The 18,024-nt window shown below is 42.0% G+C and overlaps 1 protein-coding gene across 1 annotated transcript; it reads left to right on the forward strand.

Annotated features, from left to right (window-relative positions):
- Positions 1-8,545: 8,545 nt before the first annotated feature.
- Positions 8,546-15,102, forward strand: mbip (MAP3K12 binding inhibitory protein 1). Its single transcript, XM_076978600.1, has 9 exons — positions 8,546-8,775; positions 8,950-9,063; positions 9,237-9,467; positions 11,497-11,593; positions 12,159-12,224; positions 12,357-12,509; positions 12,704-12,801; positions 14,254-14,292; positions 14,378-15,102. Exons 1-9 carry the CDS (start codon positions 8,635-8,637, stop codon positions 14,483-14,485), a joined length of 1,047 nt encoding a protein of 348 aa, XP_076834715.1. The 5' UTR covers positions 8,546-8,634; the 3' UTR covers positions 14,486-15,102.
- The last annotated feature ends 2,922 nt before the right edge of the window (positions 15,103-18,024 follow it).

Consider the following 18,024-nt stretch of genomic DNA (forward strand, 5'->3'; position numbering starts at 1 on the left):
TCCACACACGTTAAGTGTCAAGTCGCTTGCAACAATCATTGACGTATCCTTCATTTATTTTGAAGTTTTCATCTGCACAGCCTTCACGCACGTGTACGCTCAGTCAGTTCTAAAATTGCTTTAAACGCTTAAAACCAGTTTTTAGATGTTTGCTGTTGATGTTCAGATTATAAACATAATCTTTAATCATGCGTAACTATTTAGAATTGGTTACATGTCCAGAGAAAGGGAGATGGAGAGGTGCATGGGGAGGGAATGTGACATAGATATTTTATAGTTTAAGGTTTTTAAAAAAAGGTATTTTGCACGATTTCTGGAAATGCGTTACGTCAGTGAAGTCCAAAATTTGATTGAACTGTGCGTCATCGCGGGAGAAATTGTGAGCAGACAAGTGGTACTTTTTCCTGTTCTTATACTGTACCAGCGGGAGTCCTTTGGTGGTCACCGAACCATCACTAATCCTGTTAACACCGGGTCCCTTGCTAAATAGCGTGTAATCACCTCACCCACTGCTTTTTTGACCAAGTTTTTGTCGCTTAAATACTGTTCGTTTGCTTACGCGTTTTCAAGAAGAAAACTCAATTAAAACAACATGTATTTCAAACGACTAGATCCAACATAATTGTTCTCAACAACGCTTCTGTTTGGACTAACAACGAGCTTATTGAATTGGGTAAACGCATTAACACTAGCAGCAATGAAACCTCTACTATCAGCAGTGAACCACGTAGTGCTACTGTAGTTTTCATACTGTGTGCTCAGTCGCTGTCCGTTAACATTTTAGCAAAAAAACATCTACGGTTACATTTTATTTATCTTGATATAAATCTGAACCCATGATGAATAAATGAATAAGACGAGTGCATGACCAGAACCTTTTCTCTCGTAGTTTATTCCTTTAAATTGAGACTGCAGTTTGATTCGCCCATCCCATAATTCTTGGTCTGATCTCTAATAAGACCCACACTCGGGTAACTTATCAATGGACTACACTAATCTCTTTAAATCTATGTTTGACCAGGTGATCGTTTGAGTTACGACACAAATCGTTAGGAATAATAAAGAAGCCACATAAGAACGCCAGAACTACCAAAGATGTTCCCTGCTCTGGTCTGTGCCTGGTTTTCCATTAAGACCTGTTGAGATTACGTCTTTCTCCGTAGAACCAAGAGGAGGTATGCTATGTGCCCCCTAATAAAATATGTCATTAGGAAGAATTCATCTGACACAAAAGGAACGGCAGTCGAAATTGCCCCACTGCTGTTCGGTAATTATATAGTTTGCCCGGGCAGCGGGCTGTCGCGCGTCGAGGCAGGTGGCAAGTCCATCATGCAAATGGCTTGGCGGTGCCGCCATAATTAGCCAGTGCGAAGTCGCCCAAATTAACAATTAGCTAACATGCAATTCCCTCTGTGCAGCACAGAGCCTCGCCGTTGTGTGACCATTGTATTACGCGGGCAATCGCACGTATGGCGTATCATTTATCATTTCCATGCTCCATTCACAATTCGGTGGCAAAGGAAATCAGGGTGAACGTTCATCATTAAAGTCCCTCTGATTGGTGGTACTGTTTCCGGGATATTCACAACAGCCGGCAAATCAAATGGGTCTATTTTACTGGTCTAATAGATACCCCTCATCCCCCCCCCCTCCCCTTTGCCAAAGAAATGCAAAAAGTTAGCCTTGAGACCAAATCTTAAACTGATTACATTTTGATGAATAACCTCCGTGACATTTACTTATCAAGAATAATGCTTAAGGAAAGAAAGGATCATTTCGCTTAGAAAGCAAAATATAGTCAGTCATCCATAATAAATGATTTTATTTCTGTTATTTATCTAATGGACTTTTTTTTCTATGATACTTTGGTAGTCTACAAAGACCCTGCGGAGATCGTCGGATTGCTTTTTCCTTTCTTTTCTTATTCTTTCTTTCTGTCAAAACATATTGCAGATCTATAGTAATTACAGAATGACCAGGAAAACATTGTTAGTCCTCAGAAACAACTGACCCCAAAATATCCATTCATTTATGTTATATTTTACGGGTTATCTTGAGCCTAAGGCTGTAATCTCCAGGTTTTGCTCAATGGCGCCACATCAGCCATCAGGAAGCGGAAGTGTTCCGCACGTGCACCTCCTCTGGTGCCCCCCTCAAGACTCCAACATCGACGTGGCCCTGATCAACGAATTGAAATTAGCTGTGAATTTAAAACAGATTCAGATATAACTCGTGTGTTAATGTGAGATCCCGTCAAGGCCGGAGTGGGTCACTTTTTCAGCCCGGGTGATTCATGTCCAAATTCGGCCCAAAATTATTTTTCCCTCCCAATCGGCCCAAACTAGAGACTGACATGAGCCGGCCCATCGGGAATCCTCCCGAATCTCCCGATTAGCCACTCCGGCTCTGGATCCCGTCGTACAGACGTTCCTGGTAGCCTAATCCAGATTTTAGAGGTCCTGCTATTCTAACCCCTCCACAGATCCCCCTGTAACCAGCAGACAAAACGCCTACAGCACTGATCGGCAAAACACAGCCCACCCACCTACTCATTATTGCAGCTGCCCTCCGACATGACACGAGAACAAAGTAGACATTAGGCCGCATTAGACGTAGGAATGGCAGTCATCAGTAACCCGTTATCTGTTAATGAAGGGAAACACATGCAGGGCGATACACTGGAACCGATCAATAGCGCGCTTGGACAATGAGAAGCGCTCACAAAAAGGTGGAAATGCAAATCAATTTCAAACCGTGTTTGCTTTGAGACCGTTGAGTCTATTCCAGGCAATTACGTGTTCATTAAAGCTAATTTACCATGTATGCTACTGCGAAAGCAACAACGGTTGTTTGTGTCCCTGGTTTTTAAAAAGGCGGAGACGGACATCTTAATTCTGTCGACTAATCCAACTGGGTATTGAAAGATACGATACAGGGTGACCTGTTTTCATGGTATATGCTCCAAACAGTCAATGAACTTTAGCATAAATATTTAATGGAAATACATAATTCGTGAGGCCTAGTAAAACAAGGAAACATTTGTAAGTTCCACTAGCTTGTATATAAATTTAATAGGTCGGACCTCAATATACGTCGCTTCTTAACTGAAGCAGTGTGTTCGCCACGTACGCCTATACAGCCAGAAGCACCTCCGCTCAAGCGAGTTTGGCAGAGAACGTGTGAACTTGAATCAGCCCTTTTATACTGTATTGTGAGCCGATCTTTGCCAAGTTCACAAACGACTGAGAGTCATTCTGCGCACTTGACATCATCCATTTAATGACACACTTAAATTCATTTGACGAATTGTAAACAAAAGAGGTTAAAGTAAATCATTCATATTATTGTAATGCTGTTCACTGTTTAAAATGTATATGGAGTGATAATGACAAACTAGAAAGAACACAATTAGAAGATTTTATGCAAATGCTCACGTTGGAACACAGTATAGGGATATAGACTGACGGTTCAATACATTTATCCTCGATAATTAAAAAAAATAGATGTCCATTCTGCCAGTCTATTTGCAAACATTTTAAGCATTACATCATCTCAGTATCTTTAAACAGCTATGTAATATTGAATGGTACAATTTATGAAGTTAAACAAGCTATATAAGAGAAATGTACAGTTTTACAACAGCAGCAAGAATAGATTTTCGTGCTATTTTATGTAAAAAAAAGGCAGAAAGTCAGTGTGACATTTTTAGACCCACCTTCATCTTTACCATTAAGGATGGTTTACTCTCAGTCTCTCAGAAATTGTATGATTTCAATTCTTTAGCAAAATGGAGGTGGGCAGACATTTTTTTGCTTCGTGAACACATTGCATCCCATAAGCCCTTGTCACCCTCCCAAGCCCAGTTAGCTTCCCAGTACAGGACTGTGCCATGCTGTGTTTTGGCAGGAAATCAATAAAGGGGAAAATCTGCTCTAATCATCCGTACATTTACCATCACAATCAACAATCAAAGCCAAGACCTGAGTCTTTATTTGTAGGCCTGAGCTGCCCAATTTTCCCACTGTGAAAGGCAGGCTAAATTAGAACCCTTGGTTCCTGTTAGCAGCTCTTAATGGCTCTGATTTGTGAACTGCTAAATGAGGTTATGTAAATTGATCCTGAGAGCAGACAGGGGGCCCCAGGTGACAGGTGCAGTCACCCAAGAGTAGGGGCAGAAGGAGAGGCATGAGACTAGGAGAGAGAAAAACTTAGCAATACTTAGATTCTATAAGACCCCCCACCACCACCACAAAAAAGCATGGATTAGATGGATTTTCAATTAAATTCTCACAAAGTACCTTTGACATTCATTAGTGAAGAAATAATTATAATTTATTTTCAATCGTGCAGACAGAGCAGTTAAGAGGTCTGTAAATACATAACACCATCATTCCTTTACTGTAGGAGAAGGGAGAGTGAAGCCTGTGAACTTAGAATTGGCACCATCCTCCCCAGTAGTCTGCCTAGGGTCTTGGATATGGTCTCACAGTCTGCAACCTTATACCAAAATATCATGACATATAGAGATAGTTAAACATTTACTACCTGTACTACATGGGGTAGAAAACTTTAAAAGGTATATATCAAAGCAAAGATCTCCGTCTGAAGAGTGCTGTCCTGGGAGCAGCTAGATACTCTCAAGACCATCAAGCTCCCAGAGCTTGAAAGAAAAACACCACCTGGAGGAGGGCAAGTGGTGAATTGTTTTTAATCTCAACTGTATATTGTGTGCAAAAATATTTCAATACATTTGTGACAGGCCAGTACCTTACACAGATATTTGAAACACACTTAACATTGTACCAGTCAGGGTTCAAACATATACATTAATATACATTTCTTGATCATTCATTTATTCAAGCTTTAGGTTTTGCATACATCCCAGGATCTGAAATGCAAGCATGTCCTCTGAGGGCTCATGAAAAGGAAGCTTGACATTATTATGTGGTAAACTTATTTAGTGTCTCTGTTCTGGCACAAATGTATTTAGGCAAACATTTTGGCACAAAAGAGCCAAAGGTTTGGCTCAAGTTCTAACAGGAACTATATACCTGGCTTCCACACAGGTGCTTTAAAGATGTGTTCATCACCATTTCCATTCACCCTGTAAAACAGAATTGTTTGGTATAAATAAACTGAGAATAATGTGAAGAAATGTGTCTAGTGTGCTAAGATTACAGGATATTAGCCCTGGTGCAGCTGACTAGACAGATATCAGACTGGAATTAGATTTTTTCAACCATTTTACAATGTTATATATATTTTTAATTCACTACAAAATTATATCCACATTTGGGAGCGGATTCTATTCTATGACATCATCTAGGGGCATTGTTCCAATTGGCTGGGGGGGCTACTGTACTAGGAAATCCAAAGGCCCTTTTGAGCATCTGCCCAAAAGACTACTTGCATGTACAGAGAAAGAGAGAGAGAGAGAGAGATAGAGAGGGAGGGAGAGAGAGGCTGTCATTTATACTGACCCATTTTAAATGGAGATTGAAATTATTCATAAAGATTTGAACTTCATTTAATGGATTTTAAGGTTTAGCAACATATTGACACAATAGTTCAACTTGCCTGCTTGTCTTGTGAACTTAAACGAACTACTATATATTTTTTTCTGTCTTGCTGTGTGGGAATATGTGCCAACAGTAAAATGTTAAAAGATGTCAAGTGTTACAGTTCTCTTCCCACTGGAAGAATGAAGCTACACCCCTGAAAGGAGTGGAGCTGAAAGGTTTGTCTCCAGACCCTTCCTGAAATGATTAACCCGTCCAGAGAACATTTGAGAGTTCAGAATTGAGAGCTTTTTGGTTGATGGTAATTGTTCTTTTTTTCCCCCATTGTTGAGTTCATCAGTCTCCCCTCATTATATGAAAAGAAGAAGAAAAAATGTATGAATAGCGCAGGGAGATTTTCCCACAGTCTCTGGGAATACAAAAAAAAGAAAGAAAGAAAAAAATACACCATTGTAGGCAGCTTCCCATCCCTAATGCCCTTACACATTTGTTTGACAGTCAGTGGAACAACCTTTTCAGAGGGTTCTTTAGTGAAAAATAGACATAGTCTAAAAACTGAAGTGGTTTGGGATGGCGACAGAATCTGACCACATTGCCAAAAGGCTGACACTGGACATGGTGGATATGGAATCAATGGCAAATTCATCAATCTACCTGTGAAGGTCAGGTAACCTCGTTGGACAGAATTCAGTTTCTTCCAGCTAAGGAATGATACTCGATTGGCAAGCAAAATCATTTGCTGGGGGAACCAGTGTCATCCATTAACTCTAAAGCTACAAATTTGGCAGGGTGCTGCTTCTGACGCAATGAAACTGTGTAAAGCTGTAGGTTGTTAATAATAACAACAACCAAATTGGCTAATTGGCTAATATATATATATATATATATATATATATATATATATATATATATATATATATATATATATATAGACATAATTTAGCATATTTAACCTGTAAGAATAATAATTTTATGATCATTTAAGTGATCCTTAAGTAGTATAGGGCAAGTGTGGAAAGGTGTGCATATATATATATATATATATATATATATATATATATATATATATATATATATATAATGTATGTTGGGAATTAAGTTTGAATCTATCCACCTTTTTCCTGGAATCCCAATGGGGGTTGCCATGACGTCTCACTATTTCCGTTCCCCGGTTTCTTAGTTCCGGTCTCGCTAGCGTTTCAGCATCGCTAACCAAAACATTGCTAGTGAGACGAATAAAACTGGCTTTGATACCGATTACGTGCTTCAAGTATGAGCTCAGGCTCGACATGTTCCCTTGTCGGGTGCCATAACAACTCAAAAAATTGAAGTTGTTGTTGGAAAGTATATGCTTTGAACACCAGCAGCTTCGTAAACACTGTCCGCGTCCGGCTCCTTTTGTAGTAACTTGGATATTTTTTTCAACATTACTTAATCACATTTAAAATAATTTTATTAGATGCAGCACAATATAACAAAAAAGATGCCTTAATTGTCAAATTTGATCAAGCCAGTCCAAAGATATTCAAATTTAAATCGTCTGTATTTTTTAATGCAATTAACCTACATCTTGTGATCAAGAAATGTGCGCTAGTTTTACCATGTGGCTAGTGCCCGCCGTGATCATGGTTCATCGGACCAACACGTTGTCTTGGGACCCTTAAAACCTACCTTAAACTGTACAGACTGAGATGAAACGTCAGGAAACAATAAACAAGAATATAATGTAACGGTCCACGTATCTATTAATATCTTTTGAACAGTCCCACAATGTTTTTGAATGGTCCAAATGCGAAGTTAAAATTCAAGCAGGCTCAAAAAGAAACAGGAGCACGAAATGCGAGTTCTTCTAACGGGATGAGAGAAAGTGGACATTCAATTATGTCATATTACCAAAACTCTGGGAAGAACCTCCTACAAACCGATTAAAACAGCGATTTATTTACAGCGCGCTTGCGATCATGAGCCCGCGTCGCCGATCAGTCATGTAGTGTGAAAGCCACAACAACTGAAAGACTTGCGATTACAGCACAACCAGTCGTGTAGTGCGAACGGCACAAAAACCTGATGACTAAAAAGTCGTGTAGTGTGAACCTGGCATTAGACAGCGCGACCGGAGAAAAATGTCCGCGGCTCAATCATGATCATGCGGGGATATCCAAGTAACTACGTTTTGCTTTGCATTCCATACCGAAGGGAAGGAGCCTAGCGTGGCTTGCAGTTTTAAAACTGAAATACCATCCGAAGAGGATATATGTTTGCTCGTTTCACTTTGTTGAAAAGAAGCCTACAGAGCTGCATCCTGACCCGGAGCTGTATTTGGGTTACGATAGACCACCCCAAAAGAAGAGACGAATAGTTCGCATGAGCCAAACGGATCTACAAACAGTTATAGTAAAAGTAAAACTACAAACAAACGAGATATTATACATATAATTTATTGTTTTTCAATGTTTCACAACATACGTTCTGCAATGCACGAGTAACCCACTGTCTCCACTACTCCACTCTCCCTCAGCATTACCCACGCCTGATGTTTACCTCGGCTCACGGTCTCACTTGGCTCTACTTCAGCTTTAAAAAAATGAAATCACCATGTTTTTTATACAATACCTTTCCTATTTTGTTGCTATAAAGGTAGTTGTATGCCTCTGTGCTTTTATAATTCCGTAGCTCTTCGCCATCTACGCCTTCGGGAAAGACGAAGTAATTGACTATATCAATATCGCTAACTTCAGGCCACAGCTTCATGTTATCAACCCACTCTGAGAGCGTTGAGGGGTGGGGCACTGGTAAAACACAGTCACCACAACTTTTTTTAACGCTCGTACTGTGCAGCCACCTAGTATTATTGGCCGTGTATTTTTAATAAAGCAGCAACGAACGTCCACTTTCTGACTCGCTCATAATGTAAACACTACAACCGGAAACCAACAACCGGATTCAGCTACGAATCATGGGAAAGGTTAAAGTTCAGGAAAATCGTGGATAACAGCCTTTTCCTTTTTCATTTTCCACCTCTCCCAAGGCAGCTTCCAGGAGACCCTTCCGGTTGTGACGTAAGCTGGAAGAACGCTTTCAGCCAATCAGCGGCGCAGGCTGACACGGAAGCGCAATGGCGGCGAGCGAGGAGGTTTCCACGGAAAGTAAACACGAGACGAGCCTTTCACAAACGTGCCGCGGCGAGGGGCTCGGAGATCCCTTCAAAGAGTGCGTCTCTTCTCTCCTCGATTCCATCAAATACTTTGGCTGTGAGGTTAGTCATTGCAGAGCCCTGTGCGAATAGATTTAACGGCGAACTGAACGTGATGTCTCGCCTCGGGCAGCTAGTTGGCTAATGTGTGTGAAATACGCGCCTTGTTATCTGGTTAGTGTGTAGACGTGTGTGTTGGATCAATATTCAAACGGATGATCACTTCTTGTTTTACAGTTAAATATATGCTCTGAAGTGTTGATCACAGCCAACGTGACCGCTGTTAACTATTCCGAACTGAAGCCAACGCACGTGCACAGCTGTTTACAAGAGCACATCTCCAAGTTGCAGGTAAAAGCTCCAGATGGACTTTAGGCTTCATTTGGGGTTTTAGACTGAGTCAGTGCCATTGCTGTACATTGATTAATCTACACCTAAATACAAAAGAGCAGGTGTTCACAATTTTTTTATAAAGCCTGTCATTTGTTTTATGCTGTTGGATGCATATTTTCTCTCCCTTATAGTCAATATCTGCAAATCTGAAACAAATGGTGGATGCAGAGAAGTCTTCTACCCCGGCAAGTTGTGAAACAACAGGGCTATCGAGGGACGAGCTGGCAGCAATGTCTGAGAAGGAGATAGTGGTAGACTCTGGCCATGTTCCTGCTACGTCACAATGCCACACTGCCCCTGAAGATGGTGTAATGGCCCAGCTTAATGAAAACATTGTCCAGATCAAGGCTGGTAAAGCAGAGGTAAATAGTGCCTCATATACAGTATGTAAGAATATAACGATCAATTCAATATTGATATATTGAATATACCAGTGTTCAGTGTTTTTCAAGGCATCAGTTTGTCAAGTATTTCATGATGGATGCTGAAACATCTAGGGTGTTTTGCAGATTGTTTTTTTTTGTTTGAAATATCTTTAGATATTTTTTAAACATGGGTGCTTATATGAGTACTCTAGAGTTGTTTATACAATGGCTCAATTTTGAAAGATACGTAAACATTAGTGCTGTCAATTCTAGGTGCCGCGATTAAAAGTCCTCACCAGGATTTTGCTCAGGCTTCCTGGATTGTGTTGATTCCACTAATTTTACCTGGATTGCTAATTAGAAAGTCTAGCAAGCTTGAGCAAAATCCTGGTGAGGACTTTTAATCGCGGCACCTGGAATTGACAGCGCTAGTAAACATACTTGTTAGTCTGGAGTTGTTTTATCAATTCAGTAATGTCCCAGTTACATTAATCTTGACAAGGTAAAGTGTTCAGTGCATGTAAATGTTCATTCATGTCATTTTCATTTATTGTAATTCTGAACTTTGGGCAGTTATCAGTTTTAAGATTCCTTTGAACCAGGCAAATACTTGAAGGCCTGCACTTAATTGTTATGGAAGGGAACCGCATGAGAAAATCAAAACAAAAGAAAGAATAGATTGAAAGGTGACATTCTGACCTCAAATGACCTCATGGTCTTTCATGAGAGAGAATCTGAGGATTTTAAATGAAAGATAATGAGTGTGTATTACTTTAAGGCTTTAAAGTGGGTAATTGCAAATGAAATCCATTTCAGAAACACATTCCAAGCTTGTTCACACCATAGCCATCCATGTCTTTCCACACCGCAATAAGAATTATAGGTTGTTTAATAACAGACATGGTTATTGAATCACAATAGCTGCCATTTGTAACATAATTCCTCAAAATCCATCCACAAAGCAAACATGCATTTTAGATGTTATACTTGTTGCAGCCTTCCAAAGTACACTGATTACTCTAAACAAAATAAATGTAGTAATGTGGTCTCACCTCAGAATGCATTTTGCAATTGGTAAACAGCAGGACCTATTGGCACCACTAAGAGAGTTCAACAGTAATTAAAGCCTGGGGCAGTTGTAGCTGTTCGATGTGTTAGAGCACTTTTAGTCAGCTCATTTGAACTGTGTGTGATCTCTGTGAGATGGAATGCCATTTTAGTTGTAAAACATTTAAGCAGCAGTTAGGGAACTGAAATGCATAAGGATAAAAAATGACATATACAGATGGCTGTATATTATAAGCCACGATTAGAAGAGGATTCAAAGATCCTCTTTGCTTTTGAGCATGAATTCTTACTCGATATTGACTTTAATCAGTGTTCACTTTTAACTGGCGCCCTGTTCAAAGCAGTTAAGGCTGATTTGCCCAGTGTTACCTGTTGCTTGTCTAAATCTAATCAGCCCTAGGTGGTCTGCCAAACGGCGAGTGAATTATTCTGATTCTGGCAGTGGGTCTGGGCCGTAACTCGGTACACTGTGAATGGAGGCCTCTCTCACTGCTTGCTCTGCCTCAGTGGAAAATGAATAGGCAGCCTGTTGGAGAGTCCTGAGAGAGGTGCAGGCCCTCGCTGCATTATGAAGTGGAAGCTCATTACTCTGTGAAATTGCATGTGGGTGAAATACAAGGAGGCCTTTATTTTTATATTGTTTTTTTTTTTTTTTTTTTATCTGATCATTTATGGTCACTAGAACAGACAGCCAGTGCAATCTGTGCTGTGTGAAACGGCTGAGAGTGTAAAATGTTTTGATACTTGTTGTAATTGTGTCCACTGCTATTCATGGAGCTCCGGCAGATTTCTGTTCCTCATTATCACTAAACAACAGAAAGACCACAGTGGATTGATTTCTCTCAATAGCTCATCAATTCTGCACTCATTTTTATGTTTCTCTCTGTCTCCCTTGCCTGCTCTTGGTCTCTCTCTCCCCCTCGCTCTCTCATTCTCTCTCTCCCTCTCTCTGGATCAGATTGAACGTAGGATATCTGCATTTATAGAGCGCAAACAGCTGGAGATCAATGAAAACAATGTGCGGGAGTTTTGCAATGTGATCGACTGCAATCAGGGTGAGAATGAGAGGGCAGCCAAAGGGGCGGGGCTGGGCCGGGAGGTCTGCACAATGACTGCCAATGTTTGCCAGAGTGCTGATTTTCCACTGGCCAGGGGTCAGACTGCACCACTTACAGAGCAGGCTGAAAGCCCCATTTTGGCCCGGCCCATTTGGAACCAGGCTCAGACCCTTCATAACGCTCACATAGCAGCCAAAATCAGCAAGTGTGACTTCAGATATGCCTTTTTTTAAAGGTATTTAGGAATCCACTGAATTCATATTTGCATGCATTATTATAGGTGGTTGTGCACATTGCACTCAATTCTAAATCTCACATGGTACACACAGTACACATAATTCTAAAACTCACATGGTACACATAGTGCACTTAATTCTAAAACTCACGTGGTACATTGTATTTTTTTGGATGTAAAATTCAAAACTTAACACGTGTCTAGAAGGTTCCTCATTTCGTACATCTGTGTGTATGAGTGTGTGTGGGTCTGAGTGAACTGTAACCAAGTCTTGAACTGTCATTCTTTTCCTAAGAAGCTTCTTAATGGTTCCTTATTTCTCTACAGAAAACAGTTGTGCCAGAACAGATGCTGTCTTCACACCTTATCCTGGTTTCAAGAGTCATGTCAAAGGTCAGACTAGTAATTTTACTAACCAATTTTAAAGAGGTTACTGGCCTGAAATTTACAAGAGTTAAAATTTGCAAAACGTATTTATAATTGGATGTCGTTTAATATCGTGGTTTTAATGATTTGGTCTTGCAGTGACTCGAGTGGTGAATACGTATGGGCCCCAGACCAGAGGGGGGCGCTCTAACCAGGGTGAAGCTCAGGCAGGCTTGCTCAGCAGAGACTGCGGAAACCCCGCCATCGAGGAGCGGTTACAAAACATAGAGGCTCACCTGAAGCTGACGCCGGGTAAGCAGGTTCTGCGAGCAGAGCTCCCACACGACGCCAGGCCTTGCCCGTGTGTGCAGGCCTGCTTTTACACATGCGTTAACACCTAACGAAAACTCCCGGCAAATATGATAACACACTGTAATTCTTGACCGCTCCGGACGGCTTCGCAATGACTTTTAAGGTAAATCCTCCATGTTTCTCACGCCTTGCAGTGGGACCTGTGCCCCAGAGCGTTTACCAGCGCTTGAAGACGCTGGAGAATCGAATCCTGGAGCTGGAGGGTCTTTCTCCAGAGTACTTCCACTCCACGGTGAGTGGGAGGGAGGGAAATGAAGTGGACGTGTTTGTATGTTGAAGGGATTGGGGGGCAGATACAAATTGAATTCTTCAGTGGAGAGTCGCACTCTGCAGTTGTGTAGGTTTCAAATCTGTGCGTCGGAAGCCACCACAGCACATGCTGAAAAGCAAAAGTAATTTCTGTAGCAACGAGGGTTATTACAAAACGTGTCTGGAGCATCACGGAAGGATCCACAAGTGTTGGTTAATACATCGAAACCTATACAACTTGGTATGACCGTACGCCATCATGGCAGTGGCACGTGGGGCAAGGAAGTGGGGCAGTAGAGCACGGGCTGCCCCCGCCCCCACACCGCCCCCACAGCCGACAGCGGCTAATGCTGCTTCTGTGTGGAGGAGCTTTTCTGAGGTTTTATCTAGACTCAAATGAACAGGATGCCACCCCAGTGCCAGCGGTTACTGAAGTACACTACAGTCAGCCACTCCTACATTATCCATATAGGTGCCATCCTGCAGCTCCTGTGGGGATTTATTTATTTTTCCCCCTCCCCTCACAACAGTCAACCTAAAAGTTCTCCAAAGCCATTAAAAGCTGATATGGGTAATATTTTTTCCCCTCTCTTCAGAATTTGTTATCCATGTCAGATTGTAGCCCATCAAAGTTGGCTGAGTAAGTGCACTCGAGCCGTCCTCCGCCCCCCCATGCTTCACTTAGTGGTGTAGCGCTGAGCGCTAGCTGATTTCCATGGCCTTTGGTAAGTGTGCGTGTTGCCTGCGACGGGGGACGTCGAGCACGCTGTAAAATATGCTGATCTTTTTACTTTGTGTCACTGCTTTTAACGAGTCCGCTGAATTAATTAAACCACGGCGGTGAGGTCCGGCCGCATTAGATCTCCGTACATGTTTATATCCGGAGCAAAGAAGTGATTTGGAATTGAGCCAGGTTGCCGGAGGCTGATGAGGAGATGGACAGAGCAGAGGAGGGGAACGCGGGCGTCGGGCAGATGGAGATATCCTCTTCTCCGTGGTCCTAATCAGTGCAAAGTCTGCCCTAACATCGCTCCTGGTTGATGGAAGTCGATTAGCGGTGGTTGTTGATCATGATTGCTGTGCTGTAATGTAAAATACCAAATGCTATATGAATCCCACGATCCCCCTTTTTGCTCCGTGGTGTTTTTGCGTGTGCATGATTTTTGTGTTGAGATAAGCTCTCGATCTGGCACGAGTCCTTTGTTTTGAGCAACATGGCATCTTTGACCTTTTTTGCATAAATGCATAAAAGCTTGTTGATGGTTTAAAGAAAAATTGGATGTTTCATTGGCAGATCAAAGCCTATCAAGAGGTTTTATATACTGGAGGCTTTTTGGTCTGACTCTAAGGATCTTTTATTCCCTTGCTGAATCTTTGCAGTTTTGGTGTTTATTTCTCTTTTCTCCATGTTAATCAGTGCCATTCTTAATTTCAGAGCTACTCACATAAGCGTCCCAAGGCCTCCATATCTCAGGTACGTTTCATGTCTGTTGTATATATAAACTGCAGTGCCATGTTTCTGTGTACCATTTAAAATGTTGGGTTTTATTTTTTTGTAGAACTACAGTCTGAGCGAGTTGGACGGGAAGATCAATGCGGTTAGAACAGCCTTGCTGAAGAGAGCCAGTGAATTCCAGTCCACAGACGCAAGGGAATTTCCATTTTAAGACGTGCACGCATGCGCTCGTGCACGCAAGAAAGTCCTTCACTATTTAAAGACAAACTGCAACTCCCTTGTCAACCACTTTGTGAATCTATAGTGAGCTCTTGTCGTTTTTGTCCTGTAAAGCTTATTTTGAGTTGTCCATTTGAAAGTGGAGCTCTGTCTCTTTGAGGCGGCTGAAGGAACCGGTCCATATTGCTGTTTTTCTCTTTTTTTTGTAAATACATCTTTTCTGCAACAACTATTTTGAGTATTTATGTATTTTTGCATTGAAATGTCTATACACATATGTAGAGCCCATTTCTAAAATGTAATCTACAGCCTTGAAATACCAGTGTTTGATTTTTCACTGCAGCCCTTGGGTTTCTTTATTGTTAAGAGTTGGAGAGGAATTACAAAAATGATGCTGGTAGACTTAAAGGTGTTAAATGCAGTCAGGGCCAGCAGTAGGGAGTCTAAAGCTGCTACCTGTCCTCCCCATCCAGTTCTTGTTCAGGTACCAAGGTCTAACCTGTCCAGAAGCTCCACACGCACTGTACCTTTCACAAATGTATTGGATAAAGAGAGATTTCTTTGCAATGTAACGAAATGTAGTTATTGGTGATAACATGGGCTGAAGATGTGTGTTCTCTCTCTCCGTCTGTGTCACGGAGAAAGGGGGGGGGGGGGGGTGATGAGAGGGAGCCAGGCAGTGTGTGAGGAAACGGCTGCTGTGCATCTTTGCTCACCTCTGCAGCCTGTCATTGCAACAAATGACCTGATTACAGATTCTCCAAGCTATGAACAGACAATTAGTGTGGGAAGATTGCTCCCTTTCTCCAGACCAAGAGCTCGTGTGAGGCTACACGCGGGGCAGTTCACCAGTGATCTACGCTCACGTTCTGACCTGCCCAAACACGTTTGATTACAGTGATTTCAGTAGTACTGTGTTCATTGCATTATCTATTGACCACTGTCTGTTGTGGTTGAAAATGATGACTAATAAGACCTCTTTTTGTGGACGACAGTAGGATTTGTGGAAGAGTAGAATGGTAAAATTAGCATGACAAAGACAAATCAATGGGCAAATCACTTCGGAAGTTGATGGAAGTTTATCCTCTCAGAAGGAACGGCTCAGATTTGTTAGAGATTCATGTGCAGCTTAGAATGAACAAATATATATGAAGTCTGACATCATTCCACCTTTAGTAATATAATGTTGCCCATTGCTTACATGATTGTGTTATAGGGATGTAATTTACGGGGGCTACAGCACGTTGCTAATCGTGTCTTTGTGCTTGCACAGACCTTTTCATTGCTAATGTTCTACTGTAGGGTTCTCTCATGAGTCGATCTTTTCATTTGGGCCCTAACTTCTCCACTGACAGGTTATCAAATGTGCCTGAGTGTGGACCTGTCAAAACACGGGACCAGTCCCGGGTCTCTGTGTGAGGCCTCCACGTCTCTTCCAGGTGTTCCGCACAGTCTCTCTCCTCCTCCTGTGCTCTCACTTTTCTGAGACCCACCCTCCCCACCCCCCCCCCCCCTTCCGACCCGCAATGCACCATGGGAGGTGCATACTTGAGCCCGGGGACAAAGCGGACAGGAGCCGGCCATTGTCCCCGCTGCGGCTTTTGTCTCAGTCTTGGGCCCCTTATGTAGCTTAACGAGAACAAATTGGTTGGACAATAACGGATGGATTATGAATGTGAATAAAAGCCTTTGTTCGGAGATATGCCTGGCTAGGATCTGTTCGATCCATGGCCATTGAGCTGAGAATGCTGCTTAATAGGCAGGTGAAGGACCTCTCACTGAATGTCAATTTTATCTTTTGTGTAAAAAAAAAAATAATGTTTCAGCATATTGCTACTAATTTTAGGAGCTACTGGAGCATGCAAATGTCTTTTTGATGTTGATATGTTCCCCAAAAAAATATTCAATACAGCTTTGAGTAATGGCGAGGTTTTTTCTTTTTCTTTTTCATCTTCAGGTGGATGAGCCAAAATGTTAAACTGTAAAATGTACCATGCAGTAATATAAGCCATAGAATACAACTCATTTCACAGAGCACTATGCATTTTAGGTAAACAATCGCCTTTATAAATGATGAGAGCTGTATTGTTGTGGATGTTTAGGGCAGTGAGGGGCTGTTTTTGGAGTCCAGAAGGATTAACTCCATTCCCCACCCCCTCCCACTCCTCTCTGCTCCTCCTTCCTCCTCTTGGCAGTAGGTGTGAGCGCCCTGATTCGCCCTCTGGTTTCTCTCTGTCCTCCAGGGTCTCGCTCTCTCCCACTCCTGCCGTCTCTTCTGTTCTGCCTGTATGTGATTAAGACTTTTTTGGAAGTCTAAAAAAAAAAAAAAAGAGATAAAGCCAGTCAGGATTTCCTTTTTGCCAGTGTCCCTCTGCATTGTGTGTGTGTGAGAGAGGGACTCATAACCATTTATAACTCGCAAACTCTTAATAGGCCTCAGCCCTTCAGAAAGGAGTGAAGACCCCCACCCTCTCGTGACTCGTCAGCTCCAGCCTTTCTTTCCACATAGAGCTGTGTCAAAAAAGGCTGTTGCTCGTTTGTGCGGGAACAATGGGGAACAAGGCTGAATCTCTAGCGCTGAACAAAGGAGAGAAAAACAGGTTTTTCATTCTGCGGAACATTAGATTCTGACACATTTTAGCATGTGTTTTTTTTCTCTCCCCTCTCTCCCCTCTGGCCTGAGTGCAGTGTCTGGGGCTCTTTAAAAAAAGGACCACCTGTTGGCTAGCAGGCTGCTCTTCATTACGCCAGTAGCTATTATCGCAGGGAGAGGAGCGCTGCGGGGGAGTTGTGAAGTTAACCCTGCCCGTCTGAAGCCGCGCGCTCCCCGCCAAGCGTCAGGAAGTCACGCGCGCGCATTCTTATACCTCCGTGCACTTTACTTTTTTCTTTTTTTTTTTTGCAGGAGAAAAGTAGACTCTTCGTAATGTTCCGGTAATGCAATTTTGAATAATGAGGTCGTTTCTGTCACAGTTCTCTTTAATGCACATTGTCTCGTTAACACGATTTGACGGTACATTTGATATGGAATGAAATTCATTTAAAATGCGTGTGCAGTGGTGTATGCGTAATATGTGTAATAATCACTGAAAATAACCGAGCAATTTTTAATTGTGAAAAAACATAAGATATTTACGACTATAATTACTAATATTTTAATTATTACCGCTTATCATATTTATTAATATTAGTAAAAGTGACAAATCACTGGATAAATTACTTATATAATATAATATATTAAGTAGATGCGTGCGAAATAAGCGGGTCGGTTGCTCGAGTTCTCAGCGCACTGTTGCAAAATGCCCTGTGACTTTACTGTGTGGTTTGAGTCCCAATCTATTCCCGACCCGTTCTTTATGTGTGTACGCAATGCAATACATGTATGGATAAGTTTGACCGTGTACGACCGAGTTGGACGCAGCGCGCGCCTCCTAGCAGCACCGCAGCTATGTGGCGATGGCTAGGCTTTCTGGGGTTAAAATGTGGCAGTTATATTGCCGGGCTGGAGCAGCAGGAGCTGAATTCAGGCAA

The sequence above is a fragment of the Brachyhypopomus gauderio genome, chromosome 17 (genome assembly GCF_052324685.1).
Source record: "Brachyhypopomus gauderio isolate BG-103 chromosome 17, BGAUD_0.2, whole genome shotgun sequence".
In the NCBI taxonomy this organism is placed as follows: Eukaryota; Metazoa; Chordata; class Actinopteri; order Gymnotiformes; family Hypopomidae; genus Brachyhypopomus; species Brachyhypopomus gauderio.